We start from the raw sequence: 21,177 nt of genomic DNA, 5'->3' as shown, positions 1-21,177 counted from the left end.
GTCGCGCCGGGCGACTTCGGGCGAGCATCCGGGCGAGCGCCGCGCCCCGCCTCCGCCGGTGACGGGCCCCCTCCGCTGCGCCGGCGACGGGCCGCCTCCTCCGCGCCACTTCCTCCTTTTATCCTCCCCTCTCTCCACACGGGAAGTCAAGCACAGCCGTTGCCGTCGCCACCCCCAAATTCGGTGCCTACCGGTCATCCCCCTCCGATTGCCTACATCCATAGCTGTGTCGCCGTCTACTGCACATCAGCCTGTCGATCCCGGCCCGCCTCCTCCAAGCCGTCGTGGCCACCGTCGCTGTTGCCGTCCTGCTGCTGCTCTCCTAGTCTCCTGCGTGCTGCTAGCTCCCTTGTCTCCTGCGTGCTGCGTGCTGCTAGCTCCCTTGTGTGCTGCTACCTTTCCCAGCTCCATCTTCTACGCCCTCACTGCGGATATGTGAGCTTTCAACACCCCTTCCACCGGCAAGGTGTTCAATCTACGCTCTTCCTCCTCTTGTGCGCTCTGTGATGCTTCTTTGGTTTCACCATCTCTGGTAATTAATTCCCCAACACCTCTGCGGATATGTAGCTTTCCCTCCCTCTGTTGTTTAGATCTAATTCTTTCCTCCCTCTGTTCGTTACTGTTATCTCTACAGTCAAGGAAGCCCCTACAGTAAGTGATTTATTTCTGTGTTTGCTAGATTTAGGGACTGCGAGGACGACTCCACTGCTCCGCCAGCCGCGCCCACTCCCCTCTGTGCCCCACCGGTGGAGGAATGCATGAAACAGAGGTCCCTGATTGGTAAGACTAAACCCTAGCTATATACTGCTACTAGGTTAGTATAGTAGAACTGAAATTAGTTGCAAAATCCGATTCGTTAGTGTACATGGTTGCATTTGGAATGAGGATGGTCAGTGATGAGAAAGACCCAACTTTTGGAAGCAGTGCTAATTTGTTTGCACTGCTACAATTTCAGGATCGATCCAACCAATGCTTGTAGAGTAGTGATTGATGTATCTTCCTACTCAACTGTTGAGGAGGATCGATCCATGTACAAAAAGGGCAGACGCTTGGATTGGTGGGTGGATGCTGATGAGTACTCCATCATTGACATGGAGAAAGATGTTTTGGAGCACTTCAGTTGGGGTAGCTATCAGGAAGCAAACTTTTGGTATGTGGGTCAGAACAAAGAAACATTTCGCCTTGGTTCTGACCAAGAGCTTCTAACTTTGCTGCGAGGTACAAAAAAGGTGGAGTTTATCATGACTGTAGATAGATGTGTGCATGTTGACATGGCTTTGACTGTGACTGAAATGGAGAATGAAAGACAAGTGTCAGTTCAAGAAAATCATGTGCCAGATAGATGTGTGCATGCTGATATGGCTTTGACTGTGACTGCAATGGAGGATGAAAGTCAAGTGTCAGTTGAAGAAAATCAAGTGGCAGATTTGGATGGTCTAGAATGGGCCTTGGAACCTCAACTGGGTGTTACAGCTGCTGGTCCTTCCAGAGTAGTAGAGGAGGGTAACCATGATTTGGACCCCGATGTTGACCATGAGGGAGATGATCCAGTTGGAGCTGATGAAGAGTGGAGGTATTTCAAGAAGAAAATGCATGTACAGGGAGAAGGAAGTAATGAGAAAGTGCAGCAAGAAAAGAAGAAAGTGGACAGCAAAAAATCTGTAACTGAAGACATTGATCCTGAGGCTGTGCCAAGTGATGAGGCCACCATGTTGCGGGATGCTCCATATGTTCCACACACTACATATGACAGAGACAACCCTGATATAAAGGAAGGTTCAACATTTCCTGATAAAAAGACCTTCAAGCTAATGATTCAGCAATATGCCATAAAAAGGGAGTTTCAAACATTTGTGGAGCATAGTGATAAAACAAGATATAGGGCACGATGTGCAGATTCAGAGTGTGGATGGAAAGTTCATGCAAAGAAACTTCGTGGTTGCCCCACTTTCATGGTATACTACTATGCAAGGTTTTTGTTTCATAATTAGTTCCTGCCTATGCAGTTGTTTTATTCATGTTTTGTTAATTAATTTCAGTCTATGCAATTGCCCGATTCATGTTATGTCAATTATTTTCAGGTTGTGTCAATAGGTTCTAGCCATACCTATGCTAGCACCAGCCAAGTGAGGGGTAAGGAGGCTAGCAAAGCCTGGATTGCTGACAGAGCAACGGAGTTACTCAAGTCCACTCCAGCCTTGGGAGCAAAGAAATTGCAACTTGACCTTGAAAGACAATTCCCGATCAAAATGTCATATACTAAGGTGTGGGAAGGAAGTAAACTTGCACTAGAAGGCCTACATGACAGTTGGGAGGAAAGTTTTAGAAGTTTGTGGAGTTTCAAAGCCGAGTTAGAAGCTACATGTCCTGGAAGCATAGTAGAGATTGATTGCAAGAAGCTCAAAAATGGTCAGGTCTATTTCCGTAGGATGTTTGTGGCCATCAAAGCATGTGTGGATGGATTTCTTGCTGGTTGCAGGCCATACCTTGGGGTTGATTCCACTCACCTCACAGGTAAATATAATGGACAGCTAGCTGCATCAACATCTATTGATGGACATAATTGGATGTACCCGGTGGCATATGGATTTTTTTACAAGGAGACAAAAGCTGATTAGACATGGTTTTTGAAGCAATTGAAGAGAGCAATTGGAACTCCACATGGACTCACAATACACACAGATGCTTGCAAAGGCTTAGAGACAGCAGTCCACAATGTCTTCCAAGGTGATGTTGAGCATAGAGAGTGTTTTAGGCACCTGATGCACAATTTTAGAAAGCACTTCGACGGAGATGTGCTAAAGTACATGTGGCCTTGTGCTTGGGCATGTACTCCTAGGAGGCATAGGTGGCTTTGGGATAAAATTGCAGAGAACTGTCCAGAAGCAATTCCTTACTTGGAAGCAGAGCACAAGCAAGTTTGGTCTCGAGCAAAGTTCTCAGGGGAGTGCAAGGTTGACTATGTGAACAACAACATATCGGAGTGCTTTAACAACTGGATTAAAGAGACGAAAGGGTTACTTGTGGATGTCCTCGTGGACACAATTAGGGGTATGATCATGGAAAAGATAGATATGAGGCAGCGTATAGCTAACAAACTTGAAGGTTCCATTCTCCCTAGTGTTAAAAATGAGCTGAACATGAAGAGTAGAAACTTGAAGTACACAATTAAGGGGAGTGGTGGTCTGAAGGCTGAGGTCTCTGGATTGACTAAGGACAACTATCCTTGGAGGCATGCTGTGGACCTTGACAGCAGGACATGTTCATGTGGTCAGTGGCATATTTCTGGGAAACCTTGCACCCATGCAATAGCCTTTATAGGTTCCCTTAGAGGAATTAAACTTGAACACTTTGTTCATGAATATTACTCAGTTCAACGGTTCAAGGCTACATATCACTTTGGGGTCAACCCAATGGTTGACAAGTCACAGTGGCCTATTGTTGATCCCGGGTTTGTAATGTTGCCTCCAAAGCTTGAAAGGTCTGCAGGTAGGCCAAGAGTGAAGAGGATCAAAAGTAAGGGTGAGCCAGGAAAAAGGGGTCCTTACCAATGCAAAAGATGCTTCTAGTTTGGGCATATTGAGAAGGGTTGTACTGAGCCACCTACTGATCTCAGTGTTGAAATGCCACCAGCAGCCCCAAAAAATTCAAGGTAAATTGACCAACTCACTTTTTCTGTAATTTCATTTTTTCTTACGTATGGCTGATACGTTCCTCTTGTACAGCAAAAGGAAAGAAAAGGGCAGTACATCTACCTCCAAAAAAGCTCCAAAAAAATCCAAAAAAGAATCTGCACCTTCTACTTCCTTAGTTGCAGAACCACCTGTTAGTCCAGGGCCAACAACAAGAAGGATGGCAGCTTCTACTTGTAGTCCTATCAGTCCAGGACCTACAACAAGGAGCAGGGCAGCCGCAGACATATCCCCAGGAGGAATTGCAAAAAGGCTTATCATAGGCTAAGAAATGGCTTTGCTACTGTAATATTTAGTTAGACTATGGATGTATCTATTGAACTGTTGTGTGTGTTAGCAGACATGCCCCCTTTGCTATGTATGTGCTGGATCCCAAACTGTTACTCTATTCACACTTATTCTCCCTATTCTCTACTTTAAGTGTTGGGTGCTTTATATGTGCTGGAATGTGTCTATGTGGCTGCTTGAATGTGCTTATATGTCTAGTATGGCTGCTGAAATGTGTTTATTTGCCCACTGTAGCTGCTGGAATGTGTTTTTGACCACTATAGCTGTTGGAATGGCTTCATTTGCCCACTGGAATGCATGTACCGGTTCGTTTTGTGTGATAAACTAACTGCTCCATTAGTCATTTTAACGGAGTGCTATTTTCAGTCCAAATTCCGATCTTTCGATGATATTTTACGTGTCCGCGATCTTTCGGTGGTATTTTCCGGATCTCGAGATCTTTCAGTGCTATAGAACCCATTTTCACTTATTTTTATCACCGAATTGTTCTTTACTCGCCCGCCTACCCACTTCTACACATTGACCGGTACTTCACCACGTTGACCAAACTGGCTCCCAGCCTCCCACGCAAGAACGCTCCACCGCGCTTCCCCAGCATCGTCGTCGCCCGGCATGGTGGCCCTCGCCTCTCGCGCTGGCCCACCCTCGCCGCCGCCGGCCTGGCAGCGTGGCTCTGCGGTCGCAGCCACTCGCGCTTCTCTGCGGCGCTAAGGCCAGGCTCCGCCCCGATGGCGCCCGCCTCTGCCACTTCTGCTGCCGCCACGGCCTCCTCCTCCTCCCGTCTTGTCCGGCCTCCTCCCGCTGATCTCGCTTGGATGGCCGAGGCGTGATGGCCTGCAACCCTGACGTCGATGCCTGACAGGATCCCCCGTTCCTCACCGGTTCCCCCTTGTGCCCCACTCCCTCCCGGTCTTGCAAGTTCCTCAATCAATCGGTTCCCGTGTCACCTGCGCGTCAGATCGGCGAAGCGAGGTAAGCAGGAGCAGCTTGGGACCAGATCCGCCGCTGCATAAGCGGAAGGCCATGGAGACGCCTCCGCCTTTCTAGGAGTCCGCCCACTGCGATGTCTGCCGCTGCACCTTCGGCACCTTCCGCCGCCGTGTACGAATCCCATCCTCTACATCTACGAGGGGCCGTTTAGTTCCCAAATCAAATTTTTTTTATGTCACATCAACAGTTTGACCAGATGTCGGGAGGATTTTTCGGACACTAATTAAAAAACTAATTTCAGAACTCACCTAGAAACCGCGAGATGAATCTTTTGAGGCCTTTAACCACGACATTAGCACATGTGGGTTACTGTAGCACTTATGGCTAATTATACACTAATTAGGCTCAAAAGATTCGTCTCGTCGTGTACATCCAAACTGTGCAATTAGTTTTATTATTTAATTACATTTAATGCTCCATGCATGTATCCAAAGGAGGAGGCACAAATTTCGAGGTGAAAATTTTTGGGAATCACCGATACTTCACTAACCCAGCCGTACCCGTATCCGATACTTGCGTATCCGATACTTCGATACTTCGATACTCCGATACTCTCTCTGTACTACCACTATGTCGTTTTTTAAACTCACATATCACCGTATCGCCGTACCCGTATCGCGTATCGGTGATACATAGCTCTACATCTGTCTCTAACCCCTGAATATATCTCGCTCTACTGTAAATTTCTCTGTCTGTTGCTACGAATCGGATCATGTATCGGCCGCAGCTAGCTAATTGTAGCAGTGGACTTAAGACACCATGACTGACTCACTTTTTTTTCCCTAACAGCACCATTGCCCCAGCTGCGGAAGGACGCTCTGTCACGAGCACTCTTCGTACCACATGGTAAGGAACCGAGGATCACATGTTCTTCATATCCAAACTACGCCTAGTCTAGCTCTGGCAAGACTGGCAGTGTCTGTTTGACCCTGAGCTTCAACTTGTTCCCGGCTCTACCGCAGTATGGGATACATATACCGACGTCAGAGTCTGCTACAATTGCTTCAACAAGAAATCCTCGAGGTATCCATCCTCTTAGGGGTAAATCCATGGAGTGTCGATGATGTGGCCGACGCCTTGTGCCAAGCAACTTACTTGACAGAGTATGAGAAACAGCTACGGCATGAAAAGCATTATCGCTATGTCAGCACTCATGATGTTGCTATTACTGGGCACACAGCTTTGCTCAAGATCTGGAAAGAGCATGCAAAGATCATTACAGCTGAAGGTGCTGGGCTATCGGGTTTGGTCTGGCTCTCTCCTGGTTTCAGGAAGCTGTCTTCGGAGCACTTTGTTTCTTGTTATAACAAGGCTTCCAGAAGAGCGATATTTCTTGACTACGATGATACACTTGTGCCCCAGTCATCAATCAACAAAGCTCCCAATGCTGAAGTCGTTTCAATTCTCAAAACCTTATGCAATCATCCAAAGAACAATGTATTTATAGTCAGCGGACGGGGACAAGATTCTCTTGATGAGTGGTTTTCTGCATGTGAGAAACTTGGTATATAGGGCCTATTGGTATAGCTGCAGAACATTACTATTTTGTCAGGTATGCCAGTGAAAGTTATCATCGTTGCTTCATGCTGGATGAGTGGATTCTATACCCCCTATACTTCTCACTCCTCAGGATATATGACAAAATTTATGTGTTTTCAGGTGGAGCAAAGAAGCTGTATGGGAATCAAGCTATCCAAGTCCACAACGTGAATGGAAGTACATTGCTGAACCTGTTATGCCGGCAGTTGCAATCTTGATGCCGGCGTCCCCTTCTCACTGGTGTTCTTATTGGCACTTGAGGCAATTAGTTTGTCAAAAGAGTAATTGGTACTGCCTAGATTTTTTTTTGAAGAAATGCCTAGAGTTTCTTTCACCAGTCCTAGATAACGTGGTCATATAAGAGTTACAAGGCACGTTTTCCTGTGTTACGAGAGTTATAAGACTTATAAGGCAGTTTTCTTTCCACAGTAATATTTCAGTGCAGACATAATTATATCATGTGCTATGTTTTTGTTATTGAACAATATTACTGTGTGTGATGATAAATTATTATTTACTAAATAAAAAGCTATTGTTTATTAGATTTTAAAAATACATTATTGTATAGATGATATTCGATGTCTGACTAGATTTTAAAATACGTGCAGCACGTACACTTTACTAGTAATAGTAAAATAATTTGAGGAGTCTCTTAGGGAGCAACGTCAACGTGCGTGTGCACCGGCACAGGGTGTAGGTGCGCGGAGAATAAAAATCCGTCGTGACTCGTGACACATGAATGAATAACAAACTCCCAGATATTCTAATACGGTTTACTTCAAAAAGATATTCTAATACGTGTATACACACCGGAGACCGGACCTTTGCAAGTTCGTTGCGATCCTAAACCCCCAACCGCATCCTCCGTTTCTCCACGGCACTCTCTTCCTTTCGCGAACAGGGTTCCCGCGGCGGCATCCTCTTCTCTGATCGCCGGGAAGGCGATGGTGTCAGCGGGAGATTTTCATGGAGCAAAGGCGCTCCCCGAGAATCTCCCTATCTCCGATCCGCCGCCTGCTCCGACCGGGAGTCCCTCTCTCTCCTGCCGCCGCCACGTGCCCGGCGGCGTGCCGGACCCGTAGACAGCGGCGCCGTGCTGCTCCACGCTCTGCTCACGCCGCGGCTGCTGCCACGCCGCGCCGCCGCCGCCCGGCCGCCGAGCCTCTGTTGGTGGTGGAGGAGCTCCCGCTCGAGACGCTCTTCTTCCTCGCCTGGCCATGGAGCAGCAGCAGCAGCTTCCTGGGGTACATCCTCACAGTGTTTTCATGGTGAAATCAGAGCCAGCAGGCAAAGGCCTTTAGGGATCGGCATCGACAGCTTGTCAGAGGATGGGCCTGATGTGCCAGAGGTTGCTTATCGATCAACCTTGAGCTTGCAGGAGTGGATGAGCACGGACAGTTCAGAATCAGGACAGGGAGGAGGGAGGGACCAGTGGTGAGAAACACTACTCCACATAGTGGCAGAGCAAGGATGGGCAGAGAGAGCAAGATGGAAACTCTGGGCTCTCCTCAATAATCTGCATCTTTGTCACTAGATTCATGATAGAATAACATTGTAGTCATCTAGATATATAGTAGTGACTTCAGTATGGTAAACACGACCTACCAATGATTTTTATTTATCCCAGTGGATGGGCTGTCTTTGTAGCATATAGTCATCTAAGTACTCATTCCTCAATCTTCCTTCAAAACCTCATAACTTTCTCCCTATCACCCACTCGAGTAGCTCACATGCTTCATTTCATCACCATTTTCAATTAATTAATTGCCAGTATTGTTTAAAGGGGAAATTGTGAAACAAAGTAAATAACTTCCAGAGCCAATCCCAATATACAAATACTCCGATATAGCGTATTTTAGAACCACATTTCTAAACCCCATCAACCCCAACACATACAAAAAAAACTTGTGATATGACTATAAATTCATCCATTGTTGGATAGAAAATTTAGATCAGTAGTTCTATTGTAACTAAGACTTGGTCATCGTGATTTCCTTTTCAATTCGCTAGTGCAAGGGCAAAGAAACACAGCCAGCTCAATCGACTGCTATCACAATTCACAAAACGGTGTGAATAGGACCACATTTGATTCTCTTCACAGCTCACTCACAATATCCTTTTTCCTCGCAGAAACGGGGAAAGAGCAAGAATCTCACCGAACATTAACTTATCCATGCTCAGTTCAAAGGAATGGCACTGGGGCAAATGACATTAGATTCACCAAACATCAACTTATCCATGTCAAGTCCAGAGGAACACACATGCTTGCGAAGGAAAATTGTTGATTTATTACAAGTTCACAGAATCAAGGCACAGGCATAATAGTTCGTGAGCTCAGCCAGGTTCCAAAGGCGCCAAGGTTAACACAAATGGATAAGTCGCTCGCAGAAAGTAGCATCATGTTATCATCAGAATCACTTGCCAAAAGCTCCATCCCAGACATCATTTTAGCTTCTTAAACAGCTTTGGGGCTACCTGCAGATGCATGTTTCATAGAAAATTGGTTATTATCTAGCTCAACGGTGCTTTTCTTCAGCTGATTGTAACAAATATCAATGTAATCTGGAAGTAGTACTTACACATTTGTCGATGCATGACCAGTAATCAAAATATTGCCCGGTGCAGTGTTTGTGCCCAGTATCATCATTCTCCACTCTCTTGACACATTTCTGAAAACAGACAGCCACCCTTTTAATGGATGAACAAGAACTTACGCACCATGTATGAATAGTAAACAGTTGAAATATTATGACCCATCCTAGGGTAAAATGAAACAACATGAAGGGCTGAAGTCTAATATTCAAATTCAGTTTTTAAATAGGTATGTACAGGTCTACAGCACCATATCCAAGGAACTGCAATGAAGATTTATATGATTCTCAACCTGACAACCTTACAGCTCAAGTTCTGCATTCGCGAAGTTATAGGATTAAAAAAAAACAGGACCACATACAAATTTTATTACGGTTCAATCAGTATACATCCTTAACAAAGCAATGGTTGAATAGCTAATCAGAAGCTGAAAATAACTAGTTGGCATGCCTGTTAATAGATTGGGAGCATAACTCTCAGAATGCCATGATTGTCCTGTCCGATCAGGACAATGGGAAATGTGAATTCAAGAATAGTAGAATATACATAATTTTAGACCCAACACCACTTGACCAACAGTAATTAGCTCCTAACACTGGCTGCCAAGAAAAGTCTAATATAAGCCAAGCCAATGTGCAACTTCAAAATATTCTGGAAGAAGAATCTTCAGATTGGCTAATAATCGTATGTTCACACTTCACACAGGTGAATAATTCAAAATAGATTGGCCCACGATTGCACAAGAAAAAGACCATGGCTACTACCATCAGCAGGCCCTGGCTAATCTGGTCAGGTATTCAAAGTGTGTTGATTGTTGAGAAAAGCTTCATTTGAATGTATTCCACTGTTCTGCCAACCTCAATGAGCTAAATTTTGAAATTTCATGAAGGAATAGAAATAATATGGTTCCAGAACCCTTTTACCAACTAAAGGATATGTTAAACAGTAAAGAAACTGGAGTTTTGAGCTCCCATAAAAGAAAGAGAGAGCATACATCATACTCGTAAAGTGATTTTACACACTGTGGCTTGCACCGTTCCTCAAGATACTTCTTTTGATCAACAAGTTCATCATCGTCTCTGGGATAGAATAACATTAGAAAACCATAGAACTTGGGCAGAAAAAAAAGGAGTGATTCACAACATTCTAGTAACAGCCAGGGCCCTTGTGATGCGAATAGCACATTAGCAATTCAGCCTGTGCAATGTGGGCACATATTAACATTGTGATCTGGAAACCCGAAATATCTGCAGAGTAAGACTGTCAGCAAACAGGTTGCCTACTGCAACCCTATATAGCTTAAAATGAAGCTATAAGGCAAACAAATCTTAATTCTCAACTTAATAGCGATATAATTCTCATAAAGGGCAATGCATGGGAATATGGTTTATGGTAACATTTTAGAGCCAGGGCCAGGAAAACACTATACAGATTACTATTTTACCCAAGAAGAAAACAGCCAGCAGGAATTTTAGTGTGGCATTGAACTGTTGATTAGAAGAAAAAGGAGCCAAGAACACCTAAGCATAAGGTGGCAATCAATCTCGTCTGCCACAATCCTCCAACTATGATCAAACAGGACCGTCTTCTTACATGATCCTGCATGAGGGCACGGAGTAGGCACTGGAATGCGCTACTGTAGATACTGCTTGTATAGACAAGATAAGCTACATACTGAGGGGCGGACCCAGCATAGAACGATAACTCTTGAAAGCGAAATAATTTTAACTGGATTCAGATCCGAATACAAGTAATTTTGTTAGGGTTTGGGGTGCTCCGTCTCGCGCAGCAGAAGGAAGAGAAGGGGCGGGCACACCTGGACGATTCTTCGCTCATTGCCGGCAAAGGGCTGGGCGAATACAGGACAAAAGGCGCCGCCGCTCGCCCAGTCGTCGCCGGAAGGAAGAGCAAGCGAGGAGAGAGTCCGAGAGAGAAGGAAAAGCTTTAAGAAACAGAGTGAGAAGGGAACCTGAGCGGGAGCCGGGAGGGCGGTCAATGAGCCGAGCTCGAGCGAGCCTGCCACTGAAGCCGGAGGATCCGGAGCCGAGGTTGATCTAGGCATTAGATTTGGAATGGAGTTGGGGTTTGCTCCGTTCATCTCAGGCTGGGTGGCGGTTTGCTCGAGCGTAGCGCTGTCACGTACGGAGCGACGATCATGCATGCATGCGTGCATCCGATCCTGTAGGGTGCAATTTGGTGACCTTCAATTCTATTTAATTTAAAATTTTATACTATTTCTTTAAAATAAAATTTTATTTTAAAAAATTATATAAAATTTTAAATTAAAAAGAGTTGGAAATACATCTAAGGATCACCTCTTTGCATCCTTACGATCATGTTCAAATTAGTGGTCGTCCAACTTCATGATTCGAGAGGTTTTGCTCGGGAACAAAAATTTTGATCTGAAATAAAAGATAGTTATTAGACCTTATGTGATTATTATATTTGACTGTTAGTTGTGACTCGTATTTGCATCCTCAGCTCCGGCGCAGAAGCTGCCAGCGGAGCCGCCGCGGGAGCCGTACTCAACGCCCTCGGTCGCGTGGGTGTTTGCAGTAGTTAGCGTAGGCCCACTCTCGGTCCTCACGGCCCGGCCCGCCTTGTTGGTTCCATGAGCTGGGCTGCTGATTGACTCGTTGTGTGCGGAAAACCTATCTGTCTTCCGGAAGGTGGCAACTCTATCTACCTTCCACTTTAGAGATGAACGGTTATGATTTTTCTTTTATCCTTCTCTTCCACATGTATTTCAGGCATGGAGCACGTGCAACCATGGAAGTCTGGAAGAGATTGGAAGAACAACATAATTGGACAGATTCATATGCACAGGTTGCTTGGCGACTGAAGGTTTCAAACTTCAAACTCGTTTTTCTCTATCGTTTCATCCAATTTCAATTCCGTTTAAACTATAATACTTCTTTGAATTTTCTTAGCAAAATGAGATCTGATATGCTATATTTTTATTTTTCTTATAAATCCAACATTTTAATTATTCTATCCCAACAATTTAGGTATACTATTTCAACATTGTAGATATACAATTTCAACATTGATATTTAAGATATTGAACTAGTTTATTAAAAATGTTGAATTTACTGTTAAGAGATGTTGAACAGGCTCTTTGAAAATGTTGAAAATCATTTTTTAAAATAATAGTGAATATCACTACTGCTAGGATAAATCAACACTTTTAGATGCAACGAGATAAAAGGATAATAAAAAATTGGTACCATACCTACTTGATGATAGGATCATAATTTGTTTTTTTATCATACACTACATCACGCAGCTCTGCATGTTGATCCGTTCATAATTAGTTCCTGCATGCTGCCTATTTATGAGTTGATGATATGCAAACGGTATAACTCTGAGCAGTTTATGGTTCGTGGGTCGTTTTGGACCTGTTATGGGCCGCTAGTGGATTAAAGATACATGAGTTTACCACCTTCGGGAAGACAAATGGGGATCCCCCGTTGTGTGACCGGCGCAAATGTTTATCCTCCTACCATTCTCTAACACAGCAATCGGTTTGCTTTTTTTTTGATGAAACAAGCTCGGTTTGCATTGCATCCTTGATGAGACGGACAACCAATTGAACAAAAAAATTTAGATGAACCACCGATAGAACTTCTATAATCATTTGCTGGTACAATCTGAGGGAGCGTGGGGTCCTCATTCTCCGGTTATTGCATTGCGGCAGAGCCTTCCTCGCTTTGACATGATTTTTGCAGCTTAGCTCTTGCTTAGATTGGCACCTTGTTATGATCTTACACGGCATAGCTAGTAGCAGTGGCGGGCCCAGGGTTTGAAGGTTGTGTATTCAAAAATTCAAAACGCAAAATAAAATGACTATTTTATACCTATTATTAACATACATACATTGGCTTATACCTTTAGATACTATAGATTAGCAAAAAAATTTGGTATTCAATAAATACCCTTGCATACTAAGTAGGCCGGCTAATTGAAGGAATCAAGCAAGTAAGCAAGCAATGATGGGTCCAAGCGCCCACACGCGAGCTCTTGTTGGCCCCGCCACTGTTCGCTCCTTCGCCCATGCAAGCCGCCGCGGCTTGAGCTCGCCGCTGCGCGGCCCTACTCAGGGGCGGAGCTAGAGAGCAGCAGAGGGAGGTGCGGCACTTCATAGCATATATATATAGTATTCAAGCAAATAGGATAAAAATTTGAAAATGATAAGGAATTGTAATTTTTTTCTGGGTGCGGCTACACCCACACCCCACTACGTAGCTCCACCCCTGGCCCTACTCCGGCCTCGCATCCTGTCGCGCCGCTGCAGGCCTCGCAGCCTCACTCCACCCCGCCCCAGCCATGCCTTGCCAGCACGCGCCCCCGCGCCACCGACCACGCCCCCCCGCTCGCCGCTAGCCGGAATCACCACGGACTCGCTAGGCTTTGTGGTTTGTGAATGGAACTGCACGGTGGGGTGTAGAGTGAGGGGAGATATCGAAGGGATAAGGAGCATTTTTTACTTTTCGCTACAGTACAAAGCATTTTCTCGTTTTGTTAAATTTGATAAATCTTTGGTCAGCTTGTGTCAAAACTAGGAGCAAACGGAGGCTTCAAATTGAAATAGTAAAGATAAAATCGCAAACAGAGCAAAAACAAATGTAATATCACAATTGGGGTTCGAAGTAGGGGCAGAAACATAATAAACCCATAAAAGAAAAAATAATAATACCAGGAAGGCAGGATTCTCACATCCAGTAATGCCTTTTCGTTCACAGTTTTCGGATAACCAATGAGCAAACATTCATATGCATCGGAATAATGTGTAGCCTTTTTTATGATTAATAAAAAAAGAAACGAACCGAACCAAATCTCACTTTTAACATCAACAAGTCAATAGGATTGGCTCGTTATCAAAGTAAGCCTTGACACCGTCTATATATAGGTGTATTATTACGAGTTGGGACTGCTCTTAGCCACCTTTACGCGAAACTTAGGTGGAAGAGACTAGGGAGCGGCGAAAATACACTGCACCTGCCATAAATCGAGAGGTGAATCCGGGCATCCGGCCACTCCAGTCAAGATGAGCAATCCTATAGCAGCAAGGAAGGAAATTAACGGAAAATGGAGCCACCTTACTGTATGTAGCTCGACACATACGTGCATCGAGCACGGATCGACGACGACCAACGAATAACAAAAACATTGCCGGCCTTTCCACTGCCTTTTAAAACACGATGGCGGCGGCCGGCTGCGAAGGAAACGACGAGCAAGTTTGTCATCTGCGACCGGGGGGCATCAAATTCATCAGGGCGACGCGCTGAGACCTAATGCGACGGCGACCTCGCGACGTCGCCCTTGCCATCTGCGACCCGGGGGGGGGGGGGGGGGTGGGGCGCATCTAAACACTAGAGATGCCCGCCGAACTTGTTTTTGTAAATGCCGGCGCTGTTTGTCATCTGCACTGGAGCAGCAGCAGTATAAGAAAGTCGAAGTCGCTCCAAGTTCCAGCCGCAGCAGGTGAGGGGAAGTGAGAACGCTGACATCACACTCTCGCCATATAGAGAAGGGCTGCAGAGGCTGCTGCCATGGCAACCAGCTCCGATCAAGTTATTCCTGCCCTTGAAAGGAAGTAAGAACACTACTAGTTGCTGCTGCCTTCCGTTTCCTGCCATGTCGATTCGATCATCGAGTTGTTGTTTCTTCGGTTGCCAATCTGCAAGATTTTACTTTGTTTTGCGTGCTGACGGGTTGGCCTAACTTGTTACGCGCGCGCAGGCTGGAGGGGAAGGTGGCGCTGATCACCGGCGGCGCGAGCGGCATCGGGGAGTGCACGGCGCGGCTCTTCGTGAAGCACGGCGCGCGCGTCGTGGTGGCCGACATCCAGGACGAGCTCGGCGGCCGCCTCTGCGCGGAGCTGGGCGCCGGCGCCGCCAGCTACGTGCACTGCGACGTCACCGTCGAGGGCGACGTCGCGGCGGCCGTGGACCACGCCGTGGCGCGCTTCGGCGGGCTGGACGTCATGTTCAACAACGCCGGCATCGGCGGCGCGGCGTGCCACAGCATCCGGGAGAGCACCAAGGAGGACTTCGAGCGCGTGCTGGCCGTCAACCTCGTGGGCCCCTTCCTCGGCACCAAGCACGCCGCGCGGGTCATGGTCCCCGCGGGGCGCGGCGGCTGCATCATCGGGACGTCGAGCCTGGCCTCGGCGGTCGCCGGCGCCGCGTCGCACGCGTACACGTGCGCCAAGCGCGGGCTGGTGGCGCTGACGGAGAACGCGGCGGCGGAGCTGGGCAGGCACGGCATCCGGGTCAACTGCGTCTCGCCCGCCGCGGCCGCCACGCCGCTGGCCACGGGGTACGTGGGCCTGGAGGGGGAGGCGTTCGAGCAGGCCATGGAGGCCGTGGCGAACCTCAAGGGCGTGCGCCTGCGCGTGGCGGACATCGCCGCCGCCGTGCTCTACCTCGCCAGCGACGACGCGCGGTACATCAGTGGGCACAACCTGCTCCTCGACGGCGGCTACTCCATCGTCAACCCGTCCTTCGGGATCTTCAAAGACTGAGCTTGACCGATCAGTGCGTGTTGCTAGTCGCTGTGGTAGCACTGTTTGTTTTTGCTCTGTGATTGCTTGACAGAGAAGTGAGATCGCTAGAGTCCGTTCTGTGTTGCTGCGTGCTTCTTAAAGAATAAATCTGGGAGAAATTGTTACCAATTTATCACACAGCTAGGTTCCATCAACCAGCGAAACAAGCACCAAGTCCAAAATCAATCAATCTGATACAACTAAGTAAAGGGAGGACCATGGTGGTGGGAGATGGGCAAAAGACAGATTTTCGAAATATTTCCCTTGGTGTGGTATTGTTTCCTTCGCGGGATATTTCCAAGGTTGTTTGAAATATGAAATGAGCAATCACTTACCGCGATGGGGGTCAGGGGCGGACCCAGGGCCCGGCGACCCTGGGCACGTGCCCGGGCTCCTGTCGCCAACTCGCCATACCACCAGAGAGTCAGTGTGTGGGTTGGAAGAGAATTGCTGTGTGTTGACCACTGCGAGAGAGGCAAGGCAAATTAGCTTGTGCGTGGGTGTAGACTTGGCCCAGGCTCCGCTTGATTCCTGGGTCCGCCATTGATGGGGGTGGAGGTTAACTTTCAGAAGGTGACTGGATGAGACAAATCAGTCTCAATTGAGGTGATTACATGGTATTGCTACCGCTTTTGCGAAACAAAGGCTATCCCAAATGGATTTGGGAAAAATAAATGCAGACATTGCTTCTCTGATTGATTCTAGTTCTAGGTCAATATATGTCTAAGCCAAAGAACCGAAATTCCACATGGTGGGGTTGTTGGTGATAACTAGGCTATGTAGGGAACTAGGAATGATGATTGTTTTCAGAAGAAAAACGATAGATCTCCTACTAAGGGAAGCCCTGAAGGCAGCAGTGCTGCAGTCCACCTTCAAGAAGGGCACGACCACGACACAGGGACGGTGCTGGGGTGGGGTGACAGACTTGACAGAGAGAAAGATTTGCAAACTCATTTGGCTATACTGGAGATCCAAACGTTTACAATTTCTTCTCATGAAGTATCTTTTGATTGTCCAGAATAAGTTTTGCTACTAGACTTTGTAGTTAGCTTTAGTTATGTGGTTAGGCATTCTATGATGTTCGGTCTTGGGTGCTGTCATGCAAAAAGCGCAAAAATAGAGGCGTGATTGGTTTTATGAGAAATACTAAAAAGACCTCAAACTTAAAATTTCATTACTTATTAGTAATAAAATTAGAGCATGACCCACAATGAAAAAACAACAGCAAGAGAATTGAGCATATAAGATCAACAAGTCATAGTGATGCAAAGGAATTAAAGTGATGGAAAGGAATTGAAGATACATGGGGTTTAGAGAACGAAGAGACTAATTTGATGTAAGGAATGACTAAAGAACACAACAAAGATTGGTTGAAGAATGCAACAATTCTTTTTCCAAGCGTCTCGGTTCCTTGGAAAACGGGGATCCTGTTAGGATATCCTTGGTGAAATAACATTTGTATAAATCGATTGGAAAAAGTCTACCACAAACTTTAGGAGTTGATATTGATGTTGAGGTTTGGTGTGTTTGTTTAGAAATTAGTGAGGAATTAGATTTTTTATATGCAACAATATATTTTCCTAATTTGGAGTTTATCATTTGGATGGCTAAGTGTTAAAGAATGGGTCCACCTAGCTTATCTTTTAACTTATGATTTATCATATAACATATAGTGATATGTTAATTATGATGGAATCACTCACTGTCATAGCTCATGGCACTCGGCTCTTTCGAGAAGATGCTCACGTAGGAACATAGGAACACATAAGTAGTTTTGTGGCACTGCACACCAGCGACTTATTTCTTTTTGTTTACTTCATCACCGCACAGAAGGCTTAAATAAACATATGCACACGCATAGGCACAGATTTAGTCACGTTTGGCCACACAGCTCGGCGAAACTCTTTCGTGGTCACTAAACACCTCCTACATGTAAGGCACATCTCCCTACATGCGGATCACAACCAACAACTACAAGCATGAGCTATCTGATCCTGCGGCTTTGGTGTCTCCTCTATATGTCTCCATCTGTGTCCCTCTACACATAAAGACCAGCCATTGGCTTCCCCTCCGGGACCTCGATTCTGGCCACGGGATTTTGATTTGGGTGGGCAGGACCTTGATTCAAGCTGCAGGATTTCGATTTGGGTGATCACAATCTCAATTGATTATGATTACGACAGTGATGATTTCTATTTTTCTGTTTTCTCATCACTGCATCCAGTCTAAGGTCACCATGGTGGGACATAAAGCTCAGAGGGTGACACATGAATTTGCTGGCCGCAAATCCAATCCCACGTGCGTGTGCATAGCACCTAGCTGCCGCACACATAGCATGGTTGCCCCTCCTGGCCACTAAGCCACGCGATATAAAGAACATGTATACAAACTTGACTCTAGACACTACACAACTCAATGAAACAAAATAAACAACAATATTAACTCTAACAAATCAATGTATATTACATCCTTAACTTGTAACTTATCATATATGTTAAACTAAACATAAAAATACTAATATTCAAATAACTATCATATGCCCTACATTTATGATCAAACACAACTCATCAGTCGAAACTCGAAAGGTACAATTTACTTCAGAATAAAAATATTTATATGCGACCAAGTGAAACAGTCTTAAACAAACCACACATCCTAAAAAGTTACATCACCATCCAAGCACTAGAGCTTTGTGTGTTAAAATGAGGATGAAAGTAATAGGGGACCAAGGAACCATTGCTCTAATAATGCTTGAGTACATCTACTTATTATAGAAATTCTAAATTTATAGGTAAAGAAGATAAAACATTTGTGGTTGCGATTTTTTCCCTTGCCCACGCTCCCATGAAAAATATTCTATCTTCATACGTCTTAGCTTACAGAGCGAAACTGTGGAAATGTGCGCTTTCCATCTGTGTGTGATCCGGCAGTCACATTTTATGAATTCTAAATTTCAAAAGTACTAAGCACTATTAGGTATGCACGAGTTTCGTGACCACTAGAAACAACACGCGGCATTGCCGCGCTGAAGCCATTGTCTACCTTTTGTTTTGCCACATATTTGTATATATTTTAGATACTCAGAATAGCGAATGCATACACTGAATATGTAATATGTAGCTGTGGTAGCTGGATAGATGAAAATGTATGCAAAATTTCAATCTGGTGACCGGACTGTGTTCCTGTGATTTTAAATTTGTAAAAAACAAATGTACCGATGAGCGAGCACTATACTTGTATTGAACTACCAGAATTGTAGATGTTACATGGTTTTATAAAGATCCTGACAACACATAGGGGCCAAACGATTGGTGTTTGCCGTTGCACGAACAGCATGGTGTTACCAAAGATTTGCGTACCACAGTAGCAAAATACAAGGGTCATATTATCAGCTTGTGAAGAGCAAAATATCATTCTCCAGTGTTGTTTGCATTTGTAGATCACGAAAGCTAACTGGATAGGAGTAAACCAAATCTTCTGATGCTGATTGTTTTGCTTCCTATACATCAAAATGTGTTTCCATCCCCTTCACTTCTTCGTTGCTTGATATCTGATTAATATGGAAAAAAGTAATTAGTACACATACAGTTGAAGGGAAATAGTAGATTATTATTACAGCAATTTACCATTAACGGTTAGGTAATTTTTTGCCTTTTGGCGGCCTGTTTTTCATCGTGTTCATCATCTCGATTGCCCTAGCAACATAGTATGATGACATTGATGGAACCATTTTGATTTTATAAAAATTCTCAAAGGTGTAATAACATAGCATAGTAACCCATGGAATAATAAATAGTTACCTGTTGGTAATAATGGCTTTTGTCCCAAGCGCTGTAGTTAAAAGGTAAAAGCTAAAATCATGTAAATAGAATATGTGGATATGGAAGAGTGTGCATTTACTTACTCAGATTGATCGTCTATGTCCATATGTAGCGCATCTAGGCCGATAGATGCTAATGGTAAGTTTCGGTGATTTATGACAACCGTATGTGACTAACGTGTGTTTTAAAGGAAAGCTAAATAACTGGATTAGTCTCATACGAAATATGAAAGGAGACCCCTCAATTCGAAACAATCATGCGTACCAAGGACTCGATATGAAAGATTAAGGGCCTTTCTAGTCTCAAGTGTCACAAGGAGTTGAAGGACACTTGATTTAGTTAGGTTTTATAGTTTCTAGTTCTTGATCGTACTATTAAGAGGGGTTCATGAGTTAGTAGCTTGATCAAAACTTGAGTTGGCCTTAGAAATCTTGCACACTCACTCAAAAACAGCAAAATATGGTCAATAGAAGTCAACACAACTCTTGGAAGAAGAAACAATCAAAGTCACATTCAAATCCAAGTCAAAACAGTTGAAAACAAAGAAAATCAGCAGCACCGGTTGAACCGGTGCTCTAGCATCGGAGCATCCGATGCATGGCGGAAGGACCGATGCCCTGTCGGTCTATCTTCTCTGGATGAAGGCAGAAATCAAGTATAGCACCGGTTGAACCGATGGTCAAAAGATAAGCACCGGTGCAATGGAAGTTCTTTGTTCCAGAAAGCATGTTTTGGTGGACTTCAACTTCTCTTCAGCACCGGTTGAACCGACGCTTCAGAATCAAAGCACCGGTGCATTGGATGTACTTCATTCCAGAACGCTTGTTTGAGTTGATCAGTGAACCTCTTCAGCACCGGTTGAACCGATGCCCCTACGGAGCATGCACCGGTGCAAATGACGCAAGCGTGGATACTGTGTCAGAACTCCAACGGCTACTTCTTTGACACAGAGAGACCGGTTGAACCAATGCCTATACTTTCTATACCGTCGGTTCTTCCGGTGGTCACGGTTTTTCTGCAGAAAACTTCCAACGGCTATGTGACCTCCTCCACTCTATATAAGGGTACCCCCTGGCTCATTTCAGTTGCCTTTGACACCTTGAAAACTTGAGGCCACCCTTGAGAAGAAGAGAAAGAGCTTTGAGCAAAAGAGAGAAGATCTAGTGCTTTGTTTGTGCTTCAACCTTGAAGATTTCATCCTTTGCAAGTGTAGCAAGTGTGCTTGAGCTAGGGCCAACTGAGTGTAGGTCAAGTGAAGGCTTAGGAGCTTGTTACTCTTGGTGTTTGGCAGCACCTAGACGATCTTGGTGATCGAAGTGTTTCTCGCGGAGCTTGCCAAGGATTGTGGGAGCCCGGAGAAGAAGATTGTACGTGACTTGAGCTCCACCACGCCGGGATGGTGAACGGAGACTCTTAGTGAGCGCCCAAGTCTCGGTGACATGGGAGGTGACAAGACTCTTAGTGAGTGTCACAACGTGGATTAGGGGTGTGTGCCAACACATCGATACCACGGGAAAAAATCCGGTTGTCTCTTGCACTCTCTTTCATTTCAAGCACTTACTTTCATGCATTCTTTCATGTGCTTGACCTTAGAGATCATAGCTTAGCTCTACCTTGCTTAGTTTCATATCTTTGTTAGCTTGTGTAGTTTGCTTTGTTTAGCCGGTTGCTGAATTGAGCCTTACTAGCTTTGCATAGGTTAAGGTTG

The 21,177-nt window shown here is 45.3% G+C and overlaps 3 protein-coding genes and 2 long non-coding RNA genes across 5 annotated transcripts; 3 read left to right on the top strand and 2 right to left on the bottom strand.

Annotated features, from left to right (window-relative positions):
• The first annotated feature begins 90 nt into the window (after positions 1–90).
• LOC120640873 lies at positions 91–4,131 on the top strand. The gene is made up of 5 exons (XM_039916793.1): positions 91–532; positions 680–780; positions 956–1,955; positions 2,082–3,652; positions 3,726–4,131. The coding sequence occupies exons 2-4, from the start codon at positions 755–757 to the stop codon at positions 2,616–2,618; spliced, it is 1,563 nt and encodes a 520-aa protein (XP_039772727.1). The 5' UTR covers positions 91–532; positions 680–754; the 3' UTR covers positions 2,619–3,652; positions 3,726–4,131.
• Positions 4,132–4,533: 402 nt separating this feature from the next.
• On the top strand, positions 4,534–7,016 carry LOC120640872. Its single transcript, XR_005662041.1, has 4 exons — positions 4,534–5,081; positions 5,760–5,816; positions 5,933–6,522; positions 6,630–7,016. It is a non-coding gene; the product is annotated as an uncharacterized LOC120640872 (long non-coding RNA).
• A 1,674-nt stretch (positions 7,017–8,690) lies between these two features.
• LOC120640871 (cytochrome b-c1 complex subunit 6-1, mitochondrial-like) lies at positions 8,691–11,060 on the bottom strand. Its single transcript, XM_039916792.1, has 4 exons — positions 10,918–11,060; positions 10,096–10,180; positions 9,089–9,178; positions 8,691–8,984 (listed from the first exon to the last, which is right to left on the bottom strand). The coding sequence occupies exons 1-4, from the start codon at positions 10,935–10,937 to the stop codon at positions 8,952–8,954; spliced, it is 228 nt and encodes a 75-aa protein (XP_039772726.1). The 5' UTR covers positions 10,938–11,060; the 3' UTR covers positions 8,691–8,951.
• A 3,419-nt stretch (positions 11,061–14,479) lies between these two features.
• On the top strand, positions 14,480–15,724 carry LOC120640102 (momilactone A synthase-like). The gene is made up of 2 exons (XM_039915985.1): positions 14,480–14,585; positions 14,789–15,724. Exons 1-2 carry the CDS (start codon positions 14,480–14,482, stop codon positions 15,625–15,627), a joined length of 945 nt encoding a protein of 314 aa, XP_039771919.1. The 3' UTR covers positions 15,628–15,724.
• Positions 15,725–19,159: 3,435 nt separating this feature from the next.
• On the bottom strand, positions 19,160–19,492 carry LOC120643175. Its single transcript, XR_005662865.1, has 3 exons — positions 19,449–19,492; positions 19,275–19,343; positions 19,160–19,198 (listed from the first exon to the last, which is right to left on the bottom strand). It is a non-coding gene; the product is annotated as an uncharacterized LOC120643175 (long non-coding RNA).
• Between the last annotated feature and the right edge of the window lie 1,685 nt (positions 19,493–21,177).

This window comes from Panicum virgatum, chromosome 7K (assembly GCF_016808335.1).
Source record: "Panicum virgatum strain AP13 chromosome 7K, P.virgatum_v5, whole genome shotgun sequence".
NCBI lineage: Eukaryota > Viridiplantae > Streptophyta > Magnoliopsida > Poales > Poaceae > Panicum > Panicum virgatum.
Note: the sequence above shows the minus strand (reverse complement) of the source record. Positions and strands in the feature narration are given on the sequence as shown.

Coding starts and splice junctions, on each gene's coding strand:
- LOC120640873 (XM_039916793.1), top strand. CDS start 755: ATGCATGAAACAGAGGTCCCTGATTG. Junction 781..955: donor GAAACAGAGGTCCCTGATTG/GTAAGACTAAAC, acceptor CTACAATTTCAG/GATCGATCCAACCAATGCTT. Junction 1,956..2,081: donor GTGGTTGCCCCACTTTCATG/GTATACTACTAT, acceptor AATTATTTTCAG/GTTGTGTCAATAGGTTCTAG.
- LOC120640871 (XM_039916792.1), bottom strand. CDS start 10,937: ATGAGCGAAGAATCGTCCAG. Junction 10,181..10,917: donor ATGAGCGAAGAATCGTCCAG/GTGTGCCCGCCC, acceptor ATTCTATCCCAG/AGACGATGATGAACTTGTTG. Junction 8,985..9,088: donor GGTCATGCATCGACAAATGT/GTAAGTACTACT, acceptor ATGCATCTGCAG/GTAGCCCCAAAGCTGTTTAA.
- LOC120640102 (XM_039915985.1), top strand. CDS start 14,480: ATGCCCGCCGAACTTGTTTTTGTAAATGCCGGCGCTGTTTGTCATCTG. Junction 14,586..14,788: donor CCAAGTTCCAGCCGCAGCAG/GTGAGGGGAAGT, acceptor CCAATCTGCAAG/ATTTTACTTTGTTTTGCGTG.